General features: G+C 42.5%; 1 protein-coding gene across 1 annotated transcript in view; it reads right to left on the bottom strand.

The window, feature by feature from the left end:
• Nucleotides 1-12,033, bottom strand: part of cops6 (COP9 signalosome subunit 6) — a 39,402-nt gene extending 27,369 nt beyond the window's left edge. The window contains exons 1-4 of the mRNA XM_073052052.1: nt 11,936-12,033; nt 7,277-7,402; nt 2,897-3,028; nt 1,037-1,125 (exon numbers count right to left, since the gene is read on the bottom strand). Coding sequence (XP_072908153.1) covers nt 1,037-1,125; nt 2,897-3,028; nt 7,277-7,402; nt 11,936-11,969 — 381 coding nt within the window. The 5' untranslated portion in view covers nt 11,970-12,033. The remainder of the gene's footprint in view (nt 1-1,036; nt 1,126-2,896; nt 3,029-7,276; nt 7,403-11,935) is intronic.
• Nucleotides 12,034-13,313: the final 1,280 nt, after the last annotated feature.

Here is a 13,313-nt window from a genome sequence, read left to right as displayed (position 1 = left end):
ATGGGGATAGAAATTAAAATAGCTGGCCAGTGGGAAATTCTGCTTTTGGTGGATGGAGCGGAGGTACTCAATAAAGTGGTCCTGCAATTTACAGCAATGTAGAGGAGGCTGCATTGGGACCACCGGATAAGTAAAAGAATTAACTTGAGTAGAATAATAAAGCATACACTTTGTAGAATCAGTCGAAATAGGGTTGAAAACCAATAGCATCGAACTATTAATAATCAAAAGGTAATACTGCAGTTCTAGAAGGACGACTGAACAGCACAAAAATGTTAAATACATAAACCTTGTCAGACTGTATCATTAACAAAAGGTCACTGATGATACACTATCTACATCATTTATCTGCTGCAATATCCTTATCTATCTCATGTATTGAGTTAGTCAAACATGATCTCTTTTGCAATCTGTACCGACTGCTCTTTATAATATTTTAATTTGAGATATTTCTGATGACATTTTTAAAGATTTCATCCACATTGAACTTCCTTTACTGAAATCACAAATGAAAAGGTAATACATATCAGGAGATGTAGAACAGATGGGGGTTTTCTCTGGAAATTATAAGACTGAGTGGTGACCAAACAGGGGCCGTTAGGGTTAAGAAAAGAATGCTGTTGGGAAGGCACTACCTCTTTGTTGAAATCAGATTAAAGTGAGGTGGCTTCAAATCTATATGTAAAAAAGGAAAAAATGATTTGAAGACTGTAAAACTCTCACAGGATACAGGTTAAGGGGAAGCCAGAGATATATATGAGAAAGGAATGGAAGGATCTGTCAATAATGCTACATGAAGAGAAATGGAAGAAAACTTGAAATGGTGACATAGACATTGATGGTTGAACATGTAATCGATCTATATTTTATTATAATTTTTACATTATCATCTCCCAGAATAAAGAACAGTTAAGTTAATAAATTTGTTGCTGACAGAGACGAAGACATGAAATGAAGGCTGTGTTTAATCAGAATTAAAGTTGGGAGAACAAGGTACAAACGTCTTCCATCTGATTACAGACTGCAGTACACTGACCTGCTTGTGAACATGGATATCAGACTCATCTGGAGGACCCCCGGTGGTATACCAGCCTAGGAATTCCATGTCCTTGAACACTTGCTTAACTGGAGAGGAGAAAATAATCACAGAGAGATCACCAATTCAGTGAGCGGATGGGTAAAAAGCAGTTGGGTAAACAGTGAAAACTTCTAATGCATGGAGAAGGTACAGGTGCAGGGGAAACATAGGGGACATTGTTGAACCTAAGTGTGCTGTGTTAGCAAATAACCTGTCCAAGGATGCAATGTGATCAAGAAACTATTGCATGCGTTTATAGAAATTATATGGTAGGAAGAAGTTTGAGGAATACAACAGGAAGCAGAGGAAAAGTTGGTCAAGTGGCATTCCCACTAAAGTCTTATGCCACAAAGGCAACAGTCCCTCAGGGTCAAAGACGACATGTTCTGTGGGTTTAGACATGACAGACGAGGCCAGTGTGGGACTTGCAGAATTGACCACAAGTAAGGCAGGAGGGGCTAGGTCCGAAGTGGAGTACATGCCCTCCTTTTGCCAGTTACATTGGGCTTGAGAGTGCTCCCAACTCACGGGCACTAGGATTGCCATCCATAAAGTTGTTTCACCAATCAGAGATTGTAGGCTAGGGATTCCCACAATCTGTAGCAACTCCACAAGGTTTTGTAAACATTCTTGGATTTTTTTCTCTGGCTGGCAAATACTCCTGGATGGGGAGGTTGGAATAGTGCCCAATTTGGGAGTCAGTAATAGCGCCGAGGCCTGACCATCAGAGCCAACCAGGTGTAATTGCAGTTTCAGGTTGGGAATACTGTACTGTGAGAGGTCACAGAGGTCGGCTCAGCACCAATTTCATTACAAGATATGGAGGATTTTCCAAGTAAAGCACTGATGGTGTCCCTCCAGTACATGATATTGCAAGTCTCAGAAGCTGGCAGGATGGCGATCAGCGTTGCATGATTGGGCTTTGTGCCGACGAGACATGAGGATTGCAGATACAGTTGGCCCTCCTTATCCGCGGTTTCCACGTGCGTGGATTCAACCAACCGCGGATCAGGAAAACCCGGAAGTTCTCTCTCCAGCATTCGTTGCTTGAACATGTACAGACTACTTTTTCTTGTAATTATTCCCTAAACAATACAGTATAACAACTATTTACATAGAATTTACATTGTATTAGGTATTATAAGTAACCTAGAGATTATTTAAAAGTACAGGCAGTCCCCGGGTTATGAACGAGTTCCGTTCTTGAGTCCGTCTTTAAGTCGGATTTGAAGTCGGAACAGGTACATCCGGTATTATTTAGCGTCAGTTAGTAAAACGTTTTTCTTAGTATACAGTACATATTTTACTTTTCTATGCATATAAAACTTAAGAAACATACGTATTTCGATAATTAAACCACTGCGTTGCTTAGTAATAATTGTAGCTTTCATCAGGGCAGGGCCTTTCACATGCTCCATTAAAATTGTTCCATTCGTTGACTGACTGTAGCCTAACGCTTTTCCAATGACATTTCACCTCTTTCTAATCGCTTTATTACTTCCGCCTTATTTTCAATCGTGATCGTAATTATTTTTGTGAACAGAAACATTTCAGATTCAGAGCTGCGCCAGGTCCTAATGTCCACCGCACTGAGACAGGTTAAATGAGGGACTTGAGCATCCGCGATTTTTGGTATCCACGGGGGGTCCCGGAACCAATCCCCCGCGGATAAGGAGGGTCGACTGTACTGGAATCCGGAGCAACACCCCAAGAGAATTACAGGGACACTGAACCCTGGTGCAATGCCGAAGCCCAATTCAGAATCAATGTCATCAGGCAGAATGTAGGTTGTAGGATGCTCCAAAATGTAATACTCACATTGTTCCTCTTTAGTGTAGTAATATTCTTTATCAATAACTATCTTTTCCTCCACTGTGTGCGACAGAAGCTCAAATGAGTTCATCACTTCAATGTTTCTTCCTTCTTGTTTTCCAATCAATGCACCAATTACTGAAAGCAGAAGTGTAAAGAATCAGTTTGCAAGAAAACTTTCTTGTTGAAGCAGTAATACCATAGTAATATATTTAGAACACAGAGCAGTACAGTACATGAACAGGTCCTTTGGCCTATTGATGTTGGGTCTTTGTCCATAGTCATACCATACACCTGTCAGTTGGGCACCACAGTGGTGTTACAGAGTTCCTCCTCCGCAGCCACAGTGACCCTGGTTCAATCCTTACCTTGGGCTGAGGTAGAGGTGCAAAATCAGGTTAAAAACGAACAGTGCTGGAATTCAAAAGCAGGAAGCAGAAAATAGGGGAAGCACTCAGTAGGTCATTCAATATGTCTAGAAATAGAATTAACATTTCAAGTTGAAAACCTTTAATCGGAACTAGGAGTCAGAGTCATAGAGCACTGCAGCATAGAAACAGGCTATTCAGCCCATCCAATCCATGCCAACTTGTTTTTCTGCCTTTTCTCAGCTACCTGCACCCAGACCAAAAATTATACCCCCACACTTCAAAGTACCTATCCAAACTTCTCTTAAATGTTGCAATTGAACCATCATCATTCTCTTACGTTCCAGGGAATAAAGTCTTAACATAATCAACCTTTCCCTATAACTGAGGGCCCCAAGACCTAAAACACCTCTGTAAATGTTCTTTGCAGTCTTTAGCACATATTGATATCTCTCCTGTAGGTAGATGATTTAGAGCTGCACACAATACTCTAAATTTGGCCTCATCAATGCTTATACTACTTCAATGAAACATCCTATCTCCTGTACTCTAAGCTCTATAGAACAGTACAGCCCAGGAACAGGCCTGTCAGCCCACAATGTTGTGCCAATCCAGCTAAAAAGTGAACCAAAAAGCCCCAATAACTAATCCTTCCTACCTACACAATGTCTATACCCTTTCATCTCCTTCATATTCATGTGCCTATCTAAACGTCTCTTAAAAGCCTTTAAGCATCCATGATTCTCTGAGTAAAAAAACTTATCCCTCACATTCCCCTTGAACCCACTCCTTCTCACCTCCAATGCATGCCCTCTGGTATTAGACATTTCAATCTGGGAAAAAGATACTCCCTGTTCACTCTATGCCTGTCATAATCTTATAAACCGCCATCAGCCACTCCAGAGAGAATGACACAAGTTTACTCAGTCTCTCATGATAGCACATGCCCTGTAAACCTCTTCTGCACCCTCTCTGGAGCCTCAATATCCTTCCTGTAGTGGGGAGACCAGAACTGTAAGCAATACTCCAGATGTGGCCTAACCAGGGTTCTATAAAGTCGCAACATAGCCTCTTGACTTTTGAACTCAATGTCTCGACCACTAAAAGCAAGCATTCCATAAGCCTTCTTAACCACCCTATCGACCTGTGTAGCCATTTTCAAGGAGATATGAATTTGGACTCCAAGATCTCTCTGCTCAGCGACATTGTTACGGGTCTTGCCCTTAAAAGCATACTGTGTCCTTGCATTTGCCCTACCCAACTGCCACACCTCACATTTATCAGGGTTAAACTCCATCTGCCATTTCTCAGCCCATATATGCAACTGATCCATACTGTGCTGTATTCTTTGCCAGTCTTCAACACAATCTACAACTCCACCAATCTTGGTATCATTCACAAACTTACTAACCCACCCACCTACATTTTCATCCAGGTCATTTATATACATTTCAAACAGAAGTCCCAGCACAGATCTCTACAGAGAACTATTAATTCCAGACCTCCAGCTTGAACAACTCCCTTTCACTACTGCTCTCTGTCTTCCATATCAATAGCAGGGAATATGCAAAAGGACTTGGATAGTTTGGGAGAATGAACAAAGAAGTGGAAAATACAATATAGTGTATGTTCATGCATTTTGGTATTAGAAATTAAGTCAAAGGCTATTTTCAATATGGGGAAAAAATTTAAAAAAAGGTGTAAAGGGTCTCGGGATTCCCTAAAGGTTAGCTTGCAGATTGAGTTGGTGGTAAGGAAGGCAAATGCAATGTTAGAATTAGCTTTGGGAGGACCAGAATATAGGGGCAAGGATCTAACGCTAAGGCTTTATAAGGTGTTGGTCAGACCACACTTGGGACTATTATGAGCAGTTTTGGGCACCTTACCCAAGAAAAGATGTATTGGTATTGGAGAGTGTCCAGAGGTGGCTCATGGGAATGATTCTTGGAATGAAAGGGTTAACACAAGGAATGTTAGATGGCTCTGGGCTTGTATTCACTGGAGCGGATGTTTCCTATACTGAGTGAGTCTAGGACCAGAGGGCACAGTCTCAGAATAGAGAGATGTCCATTTAAAACAGAGATGAGGAGGAATTTCTTTAGCAGCCAGAGGCTGGTGTATCTCAGGAATTAATTGCCACTGGCAGCTGTGGAGGCCAAGCCATTGAGTGTAGTTAAGGTGGAGTTTGATAAGTTCTTGGGTAGTCAGGGCATCAAATGTTACAGGGAGAAGGCAGGAGAATGGAGTTGAGAAGTATAATATATTTCAGCCATGATGGAATGGCAAATCAGGTTCAATGGGCCGAATGGCTTAACCCTGCTTGTATGTCTTATGGTCTTCTTTTAGCCCTCCTGATTTCTCCCTTAAGTGTTTTCTTGCATTTGTTATACTCCTTGCGCAGCTAATTTGATCCTGATCCTCAATAATCACTCTTGAAGGTCTCCCATTTACCAAGCATCGCTCTGCCAGAAACAATCTACCCTAACCCACACAAGATTTTATACTGTAGTACTCTATAGCTCTATGTTTCCTGATGCCATCAAAATTGGCCTTTTTCCAATCTTGAATCTCAACCTAAGGACCATTCTTATCCTTCTCCATAATTATCTTGAAACTAATAGAATTATGATCACTACATCCAAAAAGTGTTTCCCTACAAACACTTATATCTCCTGCCCTGTCTCATTTTCTCAGAGGAGATCAGTATTACACCCTCTCTAATTGGGTACTCTATGTATCAATTAAGGAAACTTTCTTGAAAGCATTTAACAAACTCTACCCCATTCACTCCTTTTACATGTGGGAGTCCTAGTCAATATATGGAAAATTAAAATCACTGACTGTTGGGAGTCTATAATATACATCCATTGACGTGGTCATCCCTTTCTATTCCAAACAAGAGAAAAATTGCAGATGCTGGAAATCAAAGTAATATACACAAAATGCTGGAAGAACTCAGCTGGCCAGACAGCATCTTGGATGAAGTGTCTCAGCCTGAAACGCTGACTGTTTACTTTTTTCCATAGATGCTGTCATCCCTTTCATATTCTCCAGTTCTCCCCGTATTGCCTCAGTGGATGAGTCATCTAATGTCATTTCTGAACACTGCTGAGTATTCAGAAAATGGAACATTTTCCCTGATGAGTAATGCCATCCTTACCTCTTTAATATCTCTCTATGTCTACAAAAAACCAACAGAACTACAGAACATTGAGCTGTGAGCCCTGCTCCTCCTGCAACCAAGTCTCACAAATGACTACAATATTGTAATTCATTCTCTAACTTATCTGCCTTGCCTAGAATTCTCCTTGCATTGAAATCAATGCACCTTAGAACTTTAGTTCCACCAAGATCAGCCTTTCAGCTTCTTTCTTTGCAAAGGCTTAACATTTACAGTTGCAAGAAAAAGTCTGTAAACCCTTTGCAATTACCTAGTTTTCTGCATTAATTTCTCACAAAAGGGATCTAATCTTCATCTAAGTCACAATAATAGACAAACACAATCTGCCTAAACTAATAACACACAGACAATTGTGCTTCTTCTCGTTAATACTGAGTACACCATTTAAACAATCACAGTCTAGGTTCAAAAAAGTATGTGAACCTCTGGAGTAATGCCATCTATAAAAGTTAATTGGAGTCAGGCGTTCCAATCAATGAGATGGGATTGGAGGTGTGGGTTGTAGAGGTGCCCTTCCCTATAAAAAAGACAACATGAAGTCAGGTTACTGACAGATCCTGCTCTTCTCAAGAAAGATCTGTTTATGCCCACCATACCTTGATCAAAACAACTTTCAAAGGACCTTAGAGGAATTATAGAGATGTGCGAAGCTGGAAAAGGCTGCAAGAGCATTTCAAAAGACCTGAGTGTTTTTATGGTTGGCAGAACACAAAGATTTTTTTTAAAAACCCCAAACTTTGTTTTAACTTTATGCTTACACCAAAAATGAAACATAAAACGATAGAGTTCTTTACACCACACAAAACACAATTCCCCTCTACTGCAGACTCAACTTACCCTGAACAGGCCTCCCCTCCTGAGAGCGCATCCGAATCCAGTGATCGGAGATGTTGAGAATAACTAACGGATGTAATGCCACCGAGACACTTCCTGTCACTCCAGAGGCCATCACACCAGGTGTTGCTGCAGTGAAAGGGAACAATAAAGAATGTTCATTCTTCCATTACCTCTTACATTATTTTATTCAGATAGGGAGAGGCTGGATGGGATGGGACAGGAAGTCGGAGGGCAAGTTTTTCCACATATTTAGTATCTGGACTGCTTTATGGAGGCAAGTTTGGGTCTTTATCTGTCAAGGAAACAGGTGCACTGGGGATGGGATAAAGCTGCAGCTGGACTGAGGAAAGCTCAGATTGGGGGAATTTGGAGCGAGGAACGTCTGAGGTAGAGCTAGTATTGGTGCATTATGGTGTAGAAATATAGAAAATAGGTGCAGGAGTAGGCCAATCGGCCCTTCGAACCTGCACCACCATTCAGTATGATCATGGCTGATCATCCAACTCAGAACCCTGTAACTGCTTTCTCTCCATACCCCCTGATCCCTTTTGCCACAAGGGCCATATCTAACTTCCTCTTAAATATAGCTAATGAACCGGCCTCAACTGTTTCCTGTGGCAGAGAATTCCACAGATTCACCACTCTCTGTGTGAAGAAGTTTTTCCTCATCTCGGTCCTAAAAGACTTCCCCTTTATCCTTAAACTGTGACCCCCTCGTTCTGGACTTCCACAACATCGGAAACAATCTTCCTGCATCTAGCCTGTCCAATCCCTTTAGAATTTTATATGTTTCAATAAGATCCCCCCTCAATCTCCTAAATTCCAGTGAGTATAAGCCTAGTCGATCCAGTCTTTCTTCATATGAAAGTCCTGCCATCCCAGGGATCAATCTAGTGAACCTTCTCTGTACTCCCTCTATGGCAAGAATGTCTTTCCTCAGATTAGGGGGCCAAAACTGCACACAATATTCTAGGTGCGGTCTCACCAACCGCACATTTATCCACATTAAATTGCATCTGCCATGAATTTGCCTACTCACCTAACCTATCCAAGTCACCCTGCATCCTCTTAGCATCCTCCTCATAGCTAACACCGCCGCCCAGCTTCGTGTCATCCGCAAACTTGGAAATGCTGCATTTAATTCCCTCGTCTAAATCATTAATATATATTGTAAACAACTGGGGTCCCAGCACTGAGCCTTGCGGTACCCCACTAGTCACTGCCTGCCGTTCTGAAAAGGTCCCGTTTACTCCCACTCTTTGCTTCCTGTCTGCCAATCAATTCTCTATCCACATACCCCCAATACCATGTGCTTTAAGTTTGCACACTAATCTCCTGTGTGGGACCTTGTCAAAAGCCTTTTGAAAATCTAAATATACCACATCCACTGGCTCTCCCCATCCACTCTACTAGTTACATCTTCAAAAAATTCTGTAAGATTCGTCAGACATGATTTTCCTTTCACAAATCCATGGTGACTTTGTCCGATGATTTCACCTCTTTCCAAATGTGCTGTTATCACATCTTTGATAACCAACTCTAGCATTTTCCCCACCACCGATGTCAGACTAACCGGTCTATAATTCCCTGGTTTCTCTCTCCCTCCTTTTTTAAAAAGTGGGGTTACATTAGCCACCCTCCAATCCTCAGTAACTAATCCAGAATCTAAGGAGTTTTGAAAAATTATCACTAATGCATCCACTATTTCTTGGGCTACTTCCTTAAGCACTCTGGGATGCAGACCATCTGGCCCTGGGGATTTATCTACCTTTAATCCCTTCAATTTACCTAACACCACTTCCCTACTAACATGTATTTCCCTCAGTTCCTCCATCTCACTAGACCCTCGGTCCCTTACTATTTCCAGAAGATTATTTATGTCCTCCTTAGTGAAGACAGAACCAAAGTAGTTATTCAAATGGTCTGCCATGTCTTTGTTCCCCATGATCAATTCACCTGTTTCTGACTGTAAAGGACCTACATTTGTCTTGACCATTCTTTTTCTTTTCACGTATCTATAAAAGCTTTTACAGTCAGTTTTTATGTTCCCTGCCAGCTTTCTCTCAATCTTTTGTCTCTTTCCTAATTAAGCCCTTTGTCCTCCTCTGCTGGACTCTGAATTTCTCCCAGTCCTCAGGTGTGTCGCTTTTTTGGCTAATTTATATGTTTCTTCTTTGGACTTGATACTATCCCTAATTTCCCTTGTCAGCCACGGGTGCACTACCTTCCCTGGTTTATTCTTTTGCCAAACTGGGATGAACAATTGTTGTAGTTCATCCATGTAATCTTTAAATGCTTGCCATTGCATATCCACTGTCAACCCTTTAAGTATCATTTGCCAGTCTATCTTAGCTAATTCACGTCTCATACCATCAAAGTTACCCTTCAAGTTCAGAACCTTTGTTTCTGAATTAACTATGTCACTCTCCATCTTAATGAAGAATTCCACCATATTATGGTCACTCTTACCCAAGGGGACTCGCACGACAAGATTGCTAACTAACCCTTCCTCATTGCTCAATACCCAATCTAGAATGGCCTGCTCTCTAGTTGGTTCCTCGATATGTTGATTCAGAAAACCATCCCGCATACATTCCAAGAAATCTTCTTCCTCAGCACCCTTACCAATTTGGTTCACCCAATCTATATGTAGATTGAAGTCACCCATTATAACTACTGTTCCTTTATTGCATGCATTTCTAATTTCCTGTTTAATGCCATTCCCAACCCCACTACCACTGTTAGGTGGCTTGTACACAACTCCCACCAGCGTTTTCTGCCCCTTAGTGTTATGCAGCTCTACCCATATCGATTCCACATCCTCCAGGCTAATGTCCTTCCTTTCTATTGCATTAATCTCCTCTCTAACCAGCAATGCTATCCCACCTCCTCTTCTTTCCTATCTATCCCTCCTGAATATTGAATATCCCTGGATGTTGAGCTCCCATCCTTGGTCACCTTGGAGCCATGTCTCTGTGATCCCAACTATATCATATTCATTAATAACTATCTGCACATTCAATTCATCCACCTTGTTACGAATGCTCCTCGCATTGACACACAAAGCCTTCAGGCTTGTTTTTATAACACTCTTAGCCCTTATACAATTATGTTGAAAAATGGCCCTTTTTGCCCTGGATTTGCCTGCCTGCCACTTTTACTTTTCACCTTACTACTTTTTGCTTCTACCCTCATTTTACACCCCTCTGTCTCTCTGCACTTGTTCCCATCCCCCTGCCACATTAGTTTAAAGCCTCCTGAACAGCAGTAGCAAACTCTCCCCCTAGGACATTGGTTCTAGTCCAGCCCAGGTGCAGACTGTCCTGTTTATACTGGTCCCACCTCCCCCAGAACTGGTTCCAATGCCCCAGAAATTTGAATCCCTCCCCCTTGCACCATTTTTCAAGCCACGTATTCATCTGAAATATCCTCTTATTTCTACTCAAACTAGCACGTGGCACTGGTAATAATCCAGAGATTATTACCTTTGTGGTCCTACTTTTTAGTTTATCTCCTAACTCCCTAAATTCACCTTGTAGGACCTCATCCCGTTTTTTTTACCTATATCGTTGGTACCTATGTGCACCACGACCACTGGCTGTTCACCCTCCCATTCCAGAATGTCCTGCAGCCACTCAGAGACATCCTTGACCCTTGCACCAGGGAGGCAACATACCATCCTGGAGTCTTGTTTGCGGCCGCAGAAACACCTATCTATTCCCCTTACAATCGAATCCCCTATCACTTTAGCTCTCCCACTCCTTTTCCTTCTCTCCTGTGCCGCAGAGCCACCCATGGTGCAATGAACTCGGCTGCTGCTGCCTTCCCCTGATGAGACATCTCCCCCAACAGTATATCTGTTTAGGAGGGAGGTGACCTCAGGGGACTCCTGCACTACCTGCCTACTGCTACACTGTCTAGCGGCCACCCCTTCCCTTTTTGCCTGTGTAGCCTTTACCTGCTGTAGGTACCTGTAGGTAAGAGATTGTACTGAACTATTTTCGGGATGGGAGTATTTTAGGGTAGGGAAGTGATGATAATATGGTCAGTGTGGGGGTAATTTGGAGAGGGAAATAGCTCTGTGGGATTGGAGCAGAAGATCAGTGCTAGGGTAGAATCCATTTTTGGGGTAAAATCATAGGGTGCGGAAACGACGGAAGCCCTGTTTGCCAGACTTTTCTGGGGTGTATCTCAATATGGCAGCATGTTGGGAAAGGGGGTAGGAACCCCAGCATAGAACATGTTAGAGAAGTGGGAAAGAACCTAGTGTTTGGGAAGGGTATCTTGGGGATGGAGTGTGTCAGCGACAGTGTTGGCTACATTTTGAGTTGGATAATGTGGGGAGCCGGGGTGCATAGGGATACTGGAGGTGGATTAGAGCCGGTGGGAAGGGTTTGGTGGGGGATGCGTGTTGAGCTTGGTGCTCCGTTCGGGGGGATATTGGGCAGGAGGTGTGGAGTTCACAACAACCAGGCCTCTATCAGTAACAACCAATCCGCCGTCAGATGGGAGGAGAACAACCTATCAGACAGAGAGAGAGAGGCAACTTCCAGCGAGAGTTCGGTTTCGGTTTGCCGGGTACCGGCCCCTTCCTCCGGCATCCACCACACCAACACCCGGCATAGTCAGCCCGTAGGATGGTGACAGGACTTAACTTACCAGCCGGTTCCACCTCCATTCCGTTCGTCGCCATGTCGCCTAACTGCACTGTACGCTTGCGCACCAGACTCGGTACGCTGGTGACGCATTAATTCCGCTCGACCAATTAGGAGCTTCGCCGCCGCCATATTAGTAAAGGCGGGTAAAGCAAAATCCAAGCAACACACGCAAAATGCTGGTGGAGCAAAATCCTGTAGCTGCTGGACGTCTGAAGTAAAATCAGCGAAGTCTGCGGGGCTCGGGGAGTCTGTGTTTGGTCCGTGCCTCTGCAAACCTTTGTCCGGGTATCTTTTAAACATCGGGACATACTCACCTCTACTCAACCACATCCTCTGAAAGTTTACCTGCTACTTTCTGTTGGAAAATTTGACCCCCTCAGATCTACTGAAAATATTTCCTTTCTGGCCTTGCACCTCTGCCCAACCCTGGGGGAAAAGAACTATGACTCTTAGTCTTTTCTATGCACTTTACGATTTTATAAAACTATATAAAGTCAAAGTCGAGTTTGTTGTATGCATAAGTAAGTTTAGGCACAACTGCAGTAAAAATTACACAGCAGAATCAAAGGCAGCATTGGCAAGAAAAACATAAGCACGTTATACACAATTCTTACAAGAGTAAACAAAATGAGAGCAAAAAGAAACTCCATTGTGATAAAAGTGATGAAAGTTGTCATAGCTTGTTATATTCAGTTAGTGATTAGTATTGTGCAAGAACTGAGAAGCTGAAAAGAAGTAACTGTTCTTGAAGTAGGTGGTTTGGGAATTCAGGCTTCTGCACATTCTGCCTTATGGTAGCTATGAAAAGATGACATGGCCCAGATGCCGGGGATCTTTATTGATCCCTATCATCTCCTCAGCCTTATTTGCTTTAGGGAAAACAATCCTAATGTTATAACTCAAGCCCTATAGTCTGATAACACATTTGTGAACTTTTTCTGCACCCTTTCCAACTTATTGAGCACACACAAGATGCTGGAGGAACTCAGCAGACCAGGCAGCATCTATGGAAAAAAACTACAGTCAATGTTTTGGGCCGAGACCTTTTGGCAGGACTGGAGAAACTTTCTTAATGATATTGTTCGTATAGCTGGATGGCCTGAACGGTACAAGTATGGTCACCAGAAGTTTTGTCGAGCTGTAACATGACATCTCTTGTATTCAATGCCCAAAGTAAAGCAAGCAAGTATGCCAAATGCCTACTTCAATTTACTTGTCATTTAATCTTTTTTTGTGTTACCACTTTTGAGGGACTATATCTTTCTACCCCTAGGTCTTTCTGTTCTACAACATCCACAAGGCCCATACATTTATCATGCAAGTTCTGCCCTGGTTTAACATCACAAAATGGAGAGCTTCATACTTAAACAACACACACA

This window comes from Hemitrygon akajei, chromosome 7 (assembly GCF_048418815.1).
Source record: "Hemitrygon akajei chromosome 7, sHemAka1.3, whole genome shotgun sequence".
In the NCBI taxonomy this organism is placed as follows: domain Eukaryota; kingdom Metazoa; phylum Chordata; class Chondrichthyes; order Myliobatiformes; family Dasyatidae; genus Hemitrygon; species Hemitrygon akajei.
Note: the sequence above shows the minus strand (reverse complement) of the source record. Positions and strands in the feature narration are given on the sequence as shown.